The following is a 10,000-nucleotide window of genomic DNA, read 5'->3' on the forward strand; positions in this document are numbered from 1 at the left end:
CTTCTTGTAAACGATCGTCTATAGAATCTGTAAATACAAATAGATACAAAAAGATATAACAACGGGGACATGATGAGTTAGCGTTAGTATAAATAAAGTAAACGGAGATGAGATGACCTCCAACTTGTCCGGGTTCTTTTCTAGCCTAGGCGCTCAACATATTCATCTTACCATTTGCATAGCAGTTTATAACGTTTCCAGAATATGTCTGCAGCTGATCCTAAATGTCAAAGTCACATGCAACCATGCTACAGCGATCTGACGAGAGGATTACGAGTGAGTGGCACTGTACTAAACTATCTCTACCAGTCGGCACTGCTTGATTCTGAAGGACGTTCGAATGTGAATTAAGTGCAACAGAACACAGAAGAAGAGAGGTTGGCTGCTTGTTGGAAATGCTAGAAAGATGCATCCTGTATATTTTGAAAAAATTCTGTAATGTACTGATGTTTTTAATATAGGCACTTGGCTGTTACGCTACGGTTTGTCACTAAGCAAGCATACGTGTAAAATGAAATAATTATAGCGTGGATCTTACATCGTTGATATCAATCAGAGATGATGTTGTGATTTTGGAAGTTGCCATAGTCACGATAGTAAGCGTGTGCACAACTAGAAAATGTTTCTTCTCGGGTGGTCTCCTTGCAAAAGCAGTGCGTGGGACGTCCAAAAGCAGCTCAGTGAGAGCTGAGCCAAGTCAGCATGCGCTCTCTCAGCGCAGCCTTTAATTAACTACCTTACGACGTTTTCATATGCGATTGCGCGACTGTCAATATGTTTTACTGGCACGAATTATCATTAATTAAAAGATAAGCTAATTTTTGTGATTTTTGCTAACGAAGCGTAAGAAACACGAAACGTACCGCCAGTGTCTCTGTCCTCTAGTCTTCGTTTTACAGCTTGCACCATGAATTTACTGAGCTGCATGGACATCTAGCTCAGCTCGCTCGCAAATGGGACGTTAGAAAATATTGATATCAAAATGCGTGAAACCTCATACTTTGTTGCGAATGCGTACAATGATGACGTGACTCACGTGACTGCCTTTTAAAACCTCCGTCGTGTTTTCCCTCGAATTGTATTGCTATCAGTACAATAAAATTTTAATTAATTTACAATACTGTAAGTATCTGTTATAGAATTTAATTTTTGATTTATTAGTTATTGACAGAAAATAGGTAATTTAGTAGCCGACAACAAAGTTTTTCATTAAAAACTATTAATTGAAGTTGTGTTTACAAAGCCGAGATATCGATAACTAGATCACAGTGCTGCACATGACTCACATGTCTCAATAGACTAAATTTAGCGATGACGTAGGCGCATGATTATAATAACAAGTTGGAATTTAAGGTTCCGATCTGCGAGTTTGAGTGTTAGACTGTCATTGCGTTGTATAGAGCATTTGTTAGTTAAGTGAACTTGAGTAGTAATTTAATAGTTATGGTGATGAAGTGTAAGTTTGTTGTGTGAGAGTGTCGTGTTGAGTGATTTCTCGTTTGTGAGTGAAATTGTAAAGATTACTTTTGATTAATTTGTTGATGTGATGTTAGAATTAGTGAAACACACATCACACATGGGTAATCAGGGCCGACGGAGCTGTTGCGGCAGGCCCGCCGCCCACTTTTTGAAAACTCGACTTCAGCCAGCGAACAATTGCCGCATACTTAAAGGTAGAGCTGATTAATAAAACTAGTTCTACGGTATCCGTAAGCGCCTCGCGTTCTTGAGTAACACTTCTAACGGAGTTTTTAGACCGTCTACTGAAACGCCGAGTCTTAGCTAGACAATACGTATTTGTTGAAACACTAGCGGACTTGGAAGTAAACATGCAAACTTCCTAGTAGTCTAGATTACGTATATAGGCCTGGTATAGGTAGTCGTCGTTTTGCAATCGTGATCACGACAATTGAAATGTACAGTCTAGGTATGCACAGAACAGTCACACATACGTCTGTCACAAACAATACAATCTATAAGCTCTGACATTCCTGCATGGAATGGCTGCAGAATCCAAGAAAAGAAACAAACTTGTTAGATGATTATCTGAGTTTCTGTTGTTGTTTGTATATTGAATGTTAATTGTTGTGTAGCAGCAGGAGGAGATATGCCTGATTGTGTAAAGAAATTTCAAATGGAACATTCAGTTGTACGTGGTTTATGAAGATGGAGTGAGATAAAGTCGGATAGAAAGGTAATGACATTTTATAATGTATACAAGTACTGTATATAGATGGATCAACTGCATTAGAGTGATGTGGCAGTTAGTGATCATTTACACACACACACACACACACACACACACACACACACACACACACACACACACACACACACACACACACACACACACACACACACACACACACACACACATGACACACACACACACACGGCACTGACACACACGGCACAGACACACACGGTACAGACACACACTGCACAGACACACACACAACACAGATACACAACACAGACACACACCGCACAGACACACGGCACAGACACACATGACACACACTGAAATGACACAGACACACATGGCACAGAAACACACGGCACAGACACACACATGGCACAGACACACAACACAGACACACACCGCACAGACACACACGGCACAGACACACATGACACACACTAAAATAACACATACACACATGGCACAGACATACACGACACAGACACACACGACACATACTCACGCGGTACAGACACACACGGCACAGACACACATGGCACAGACACACAGAACACAGACACACATGGCACAGACACACGGCACAGACACACACGGCACGGACACACACGGCACAGACACACACGGCACAGACACGGCACAGACACACACTGCACAGACACAAATGGAACAGACACACACAGCACAGACACACACGACACAGACACACACGACACAGACAAACGCGGTACAGACACACACGGCACAGACACACATGGCACAGACACAAAGAACACAGACACACATTGCAAAGACAAAAACGGCACAGACACACACGGCACAGGCACACACGGCACAGACACGGCACAGACACGCACGGCACAGACACAAACGGAACAGACACAAACAGCACAGACACACACGGCACACACACACACGGCACAGACACACACGACATAGACACAGACGGCACAGACACACACGGCACAGACACACACGGCACAGACACACATGGCACAGACACACATGACACAGACACACGACACACGACACAGGCACACACGGCACAGACACACACAGTACAGACACACACAGCACAGACACACACGACACAGACACACATGGCACAAACACACATGGCACAGACACACACGGCACAGACACAGAAATGTCACAAACATACACGTCACAGACATACACGACAAAGACATACACGACACCGACACACACGGCACAGACACACTCGGCACAGACTCACACGACACAAATACAGACGACACAGACACACATGACCCAGACACACACGGCACAGACACACACGGCACAGACACACATGGCACACACACACATGACACAGACACACAACACAGGCACACACGGCACAGACACACACAGTACAGACACACACAGCTCAGACACACACGACACAGACACACATGGCACAAACACACATGGCACAGACACACCCGGCACAGACACACACGGCACAGACACAGAAATGTCACAAACATACATGACACAGACATACACGACACAGACATACACGACACAGACACACACGGCACAGACATACACGACACAAACACATACGACACAGACACACACGGCACAGACTTACACACTACAGACACACACGACACAGACACACACGGCACAGACACACAGAAATGTCACAGACATACACGACACAGACATACACGACACAGACATACACGACACAGACACACACGGCAAAGACACACGCGGCAGAGATACACACGGCACAGACACACACGGCACAGAATAACGCGGAAGAGACACACACGACATAGACACACACGGCACAGACACACACGGCACAGACACGCGGCAGAGACACACACGACATAGACACACACGGCACAGACACACACGGCACAGACACACGCGGCAGAGACACACACGACACAGACACACACGGCACAGACACACACACCACAGACACACACGGCACACACAGAAATGTCACAGACATACACGACACAGACATACACGACACAAACACATACGGCACAGACACACACGGCACAGACACACACAGCACACACACACGCGGCACAGACACAAGCGGCACAGACACACACGACACAGAGTCACGTGGCACAGACCACACCACACAGACACACATGACACAGACACACACGGCACAGACACACACGGCACAGACACACGCGGCACAAAGACACACAGGGCACTGACACATGTGGCACAGACACACACGACAGAGACACACACGGCAGAGACACACACGGCACACACAGAAATGACACAGACATACACTACACAGACGTACACGGCTCACACAGAAATGTCACAGACACACACTACACAGACATACACGACACAGACACACACGGCACAGACACGCACGACACAGACACACATTGCACATACACACAGGACACACACACACACACACACACACACACACACACACACACACACACACACACACACACACACACACACACACACACAAACACACACACACACACACATGACACAGACACACACGGCACTGACACACACGGCACAGACACACACGGCACAGACACACACGGCACAGACACACACACAACACAGACACACAACACAGACACACACCGCATAGACACACGGCACAGACACACATGACACACACTGAAATGACACAGACACACATAGCACAGAAACACACGGCACAGACACACACATGGCACAGACACACAACACAGACACACACCGCACAGACACACACGGCACAGAAACATATGACACACACTGAAATAACACATACACACCTGGCACAGACATACACGAAACAGACACACACAACACAGACACACACGGCTCACATAGAAATGTCACTGACATACACGACACAGACATACACGACACAGACACACACAGCACAGACACACACGGAACAGACACACACGACACAAACACACACGGCACAGACACACACGGCACAGACACACACGGCACAGACACAGAAATATCACAGACATACACGACACAGACATACACGACATAGACACACGCGGCACAGACACGCACGACACAGACACACTCGGCACAGACACACAGGGCACAGACAGACATGGCACAGACTCACACGCCACAGACACACATGACACAGACACACACGGCACAGACACACACGGCACACACAGAAATGTCACAGACATACACGACACAGACACACACGTCACAGACACACACGGCACAGATACACACGACACAGATAGATACGACACAGACAAATACGACACAGACACACACGGCATGGACTCACACGGCACAGACGCAATCGACACAGACACACACGACACAGACACACACGGCACAGACACACACCGCACAGACACACATGGCACAGACACACACGTTACAGACACATACGGCACAGACTCACACGGCACAAACAGAAATGACACAGATATACACGACACACACACACGCACATGGCACAGACACACACGACACAGACACACACGGCACAGACACACACGGCACAAACAGAAATGACACAAATATACACGACACAAACACACACGGCACAGACACACACGACACAGACACACACGGCACAGACACACACGACACAGACACACACGGCACAGACACACACGACACAGACACACACGGCACAGACACACACGACACACACACACATGGCACAGACACACACGACACAGACACACACACACACACACACACACACACACCTGATGCAAGCAGACAAACAATCTGCATGATACCATGGCACTAACTTGTTCTCTAAATTTGAAGCTTTGTGTTTGTCTTGATGAATAGATGACATGTCACTGAGTATCAAGAAAGACTATTTACTCTAATGACTAACTGAGTATTATTTAGAGATTTTAATTATCTTTGTTATTCTATATTGATGTTTTGTTGTGTTTGTTGTAGCTCTTCATGTTCTCCGTCTATCAGTAGGAATAATAGTGACACATCAAGTGGTCTTCCTCTCCAGTCATTGTGGTCATGTGATGTTTAGTCTACAGGTCACGTGATGTTTGTGACGATAGAAATGAGAACAAGCGTCTCATAGTGTGAAGACTGAATATTTAATTCTAGATACTTTTATTTGTTTAAGAGATGTTTTGTATTATGAAATATAGAGTAGAATGTAAATAGTAAACAATGATATAGAATACTCTAAAATAGTTATGATTCACGAGTATTTCCGGGTAAGCTAGTGGGACGTTAGAAATATTGATACAAAACTTTGTTGGAAATGCGTTACATGTACAATGATGTGATATTTAATTAATCACGTGACTCACGTGACTGACTTATTATCCAGGGTGTCTGTTTCAGTTTGGATAATTTGGCATCACAGTAATAAATTAATTAATTTACAAATTGTATCAATGTAGATCTCTAATTTTTATTTTATTTTTGTTATTAAAAATTAAAAATTTACCAATTATTATTTATTTTTACTCCATTAGCTATTGAAAAGGTAATTTAGTTGGCGACTGCCAAATTTATAATAAACAAGTAAGTTGTTACGCAAAACTGACAAAGAAATTGACAATCGCTGAGAAATCTCTAGCTAACAAATCAAAATAGCGCACGTGACACACGTGACTCAATCGAATAGAAATAATGTTGGCGCATGCGTACAATCACTCGTTCGATCCGAGTTGCAATCTGTAAGTTTAAGTAAGCTCAAGTGTAAGTTTGTTGTGTAAGAGTGTCGTGTTGAGTGATTTGTTGCATGTATCTATGCAACTAAAGATTTGTTGTGATTGATGTGTTGATGGGATGGTAGGATGAGTGAGACACACCACACATGGATAGGAGACTTGATGCAGCAGTGAAGGACGACAACGTCGATGAGGTGGAAGCTCTTTTGAATGCAGGAGCTTCGCCTGATGCGTGTGATAGTGATGTATGTTATTGACTGAGTGACTCGTTTTATTGTTTGTTGATAACAACTCACTCTATTGTAGAAATGGCCTGTACTTGTTACAGCTTGTGATAAAGGCTTCAATTCCATCGTACAACATTTGTTACAGAAAGGAGCAAATGTTAACAAAGCAACTCGTAATGTAAGTGTTGAGAGTGAATGTATGTATGGATGAATAGAATGATATTTCAATGATGTAATGAGATTTGTGATAGGACGGATATTACATTAAATACAAATAATAAAACACAATTATTGTTATTACAGGGTTTGACTGCTTTAATGTCTGCAGCATTTGATGGTGATGATTCACTAATTGTTATGTTATTATCAGCTAATGCTGATGGTAATCTGAAAAATGTGGTGAGTGTTTGTATTTGTTGTTGTTTTAAATAAATTATTATTTATATGTATGTATGTATGTATGTTTGTTTTTGTCCTTTTGTTTGTCTGTAGTTTTTCTGTCTCTCGGTTTGTTTGTGTATTTGTCTGTCTGTTGTAGATCGTTTATTGTTTCTGTTTCTGTTGGTCTGTTTGTCAGTGTTTTCGTCTGTCAGTGTGTCTGTCCGTTTGTCAGTGTGTCTGTCTGTTTGTGTATCAGTGTGTCTGCCTGTTTGTCTTTCTGTCCATCTTGCTGTCAGGGTTTTTGTTCCTTGGTGTGTCTGTCCATCTGTCTGTCAGTGTGTCTGTCTGTCTGTCTGTCTGTCTGTCTGTCTGTCTGTCTGTCTGTCTGTCAATCAGTGTGTCTGTCTGTGTGTCTGTCTGTCTGGTAGTGTGTCTGTCTGTCTGTCTGTGTGTCTCTCTGTCTGTCTGTCTGTTTTTTTGTCTGTCTGTTTGTTTGTCTGTCTGTCTGTTTGTTTGTCTGTCTGTCTGTTTGTTTGTCTGTCTGTCTGTTTGTCTGTCAGTTTGTCTGTCATTGTGTCTATCTGTCTGTCAGTGTGTCTGTTTTTTAGTGTGTGCGTCTGTCTGTTTGTCTGTCAGTGAGTCTGTGTGTCTGTCAGTGTGTCTATCTGTCTGTCAGTGTGTCTGTCTGTCTGTTTGTCTGTCAGTGTGTCTGTCTGTCTGTTTGTTTGTCTGTCAGTGTGTTTGTCTATCTGTCAGTGTATTTGTCGATCTGTCTAGCAGTGTGTCTGTCTGTTTGTTTGTCTGTTCGTTTGTCTGTCAGTGTGTCTATCTGTTTGTCAGTGTGTCTGTCCGTTAATCTGTCAGTCAGTCTGACTGTTTGTCTGTCTTTTTGTTTGTCTGTCTGTCTGTTTGTTTGTCTGTCTGTCTGTCTGTTTGTCTTTCAGTCTGTCTGTTCTTGAGTCTGTCAGTCTGTCTGTTCTTGAGTCTGTCAGTGTGTCTGTCTGTCTGGTAGTGTGTCTGTCTGTCTGTCTCTCTGTCTGTCTGTCTGTTTGTTTGTCTGTCTGTCTGTTTGTCTGTTAGTGTGTCTATCTGTCTATCTGTCTGTCTGTCTGTCTGTCTCTCTGTCTGCTTGTCTTTCTGTCAGCTTGTCTGTTTGTTTGTCTGTCTGTCTGTTTGTCTGTCTGTCTGTTTGTCTGTCTGTCTGTCTGTTTGTCTGTTAGTGTCTATCTGTCTGTCAGTGTGTCTGTCTGTCAGTGTGTGTGTCTGTCTGTTTGCCTGTCAGTGAGCCTGTCTAGCTGTCAGTGTGTTTGTCCGTCTGTCTGTCAGTGTGTCTGTCTGTTTGTTTGTCAGTCTGTCTGTTTGTCTGTCAGTTTGTCTGTTAGTGTGTCTATCTGTCTGCCAGTGTGTCTGTCTGTCAGTGTGTGTGTCTGCCTGTTTGTCTGTCAGTGAGTCTGTCTATCTGTCAGTGTGTTTGTCCGTCTGTCTGTCAGTGTGTCTGTCTGTTTGTTTGTCTGTCGGTCTGTTTGTTTGTCTGTCGGTCTGTTTGTTTGTCTGTCGGTTTGTTTGTCTGTCAGTTTGTCTATCTTTCTGTCTGTCTGTCACTGTGTCTGTTTGTCAATGTGTCTGCTTGTCTGTCAGTGTGTCTGTCTATCTCTCAGTGTATTTGTCGGTCTGTCTATCAGTGTTTCTGTGTGTTTGTTTGTCTGTCCGTTTGTCTGTCAGTATGTCTATCTTTCTGTCTGTCTGTCACTGTGTCTGTTTGTCAATGTGTCTGTTTGTCTGTCAGTGTGTCTGTCTATCTCTCAGTGTATTTGTCGGTCTGTCTATCAGTGTGTCTGTGTGTTTGTTTGTCTGTCCGTTTGTCTGTCAGTATGTCTATCTGTCTGTCAGTGTGTCTGTCTGTCTGTCTGTCTGTCTTTGTCTGTTTGTCTGTATTTATGTCTTTTTGTTTGTGTGTATGTCTGTCAATACATTTATGCTAAAAACAAATAAGTTCTGATTAACCTAAAATATTCTATACTGTCTGTCTGTTTGTCTGTTTGTGTCTGTCTGTTTGTCTGATTGCTTTCTTATTATAATTTTCTGTTATTGTAGATTGGACGGACAGCATTGCATTTGGCTGCATTCAACAATCACTACAAAGTTGTTCGTATTCTGTTAGAGAATGGATGTGATAGCAACATAAAAGACAATGTAAGACATGTTGATGTGAATGTGAATGATAATATTTGTATCTAGGATCCATGGCCCGTCGTTCGTACGGGCAGCAGTGCAAAGATAGGTTTGTAGACACGTCACGTGCAATGTTTGTTGCGAGGTCCCGGATGTGCTGAATGAATTCGAATATTGCTCTTTTGAAACGTGTAGGTTGGATTTGGTGCAAATGCAATCAGAATTTGGAGAGAAACGAAAGCGCTAGAAGAGTAAGTTTCGTCGGCAAGAGATATTCGATTGTTTGAAGCTTTGGGAAGGATGACGTTGCATACAGTCTACACAGGACTGGTGTGGGCGTGTGTTGGAATGAACTGGAATGTGTA

General features: G+C 43.7%; 1 protein-coding gene across 2 annotated transcripts in view; it reads left to right on the forward strand.

The window, feature by feature from the left end:
- Positions 1 to 6,972: 6,972 nt before the first annotated feature.
- Positions 6,973 to 10,000, forward strand: part of LOC134198300 (probable serine/threonine-protein kinase DDB_G0281745) — a 9,595-nt gene continuing 6,567 nt past the window's right edge. Inside the window, exons 1-4 of one of the 2 annotated variants that reach the window (XM_062667666.1) lie at positions 6,973 to 7,100; positions 7,162 to 7,260; positions 7,386 to 7,481; positions 9,558 to 9,656. In XM_062667666.1, coding sequence (XP_062523650.1) covers positions 7,002 to 7,100; positions 7,162 to 7,260; positions 7,386 to 7,481; positions 9,558 to 9,656 — 393 coding nt within the window. In that variant the 5' untranslated portion in view covers positions 6,973 to 7,001. Of the gene's footprint in view, positions 7,101 to 7,161; positions 7,261 to 7,385; positions 7,482 to 9,557; positions 9,657 to 9,747; positions 9,887 to 10,000 lie in introns of those variants that run through there. The other variant, XM_062667667.1, reaches the window with a different exon arrangement.

This window comes from Corticium candelabrum, chromosome 2 (genome assembly GCF_963422355.1).
Source record: "Corticium candelabrum chromosome 2, ooCorCand1.1, whole genome shotgun sequence".
Classification (NCBI taxonomy): Eukaryota; Metazoa; Porifera; class Homoscleromorpha; order Homosclerophorida; family Plakinidae; genus Corticium; species Corticium candelabrum.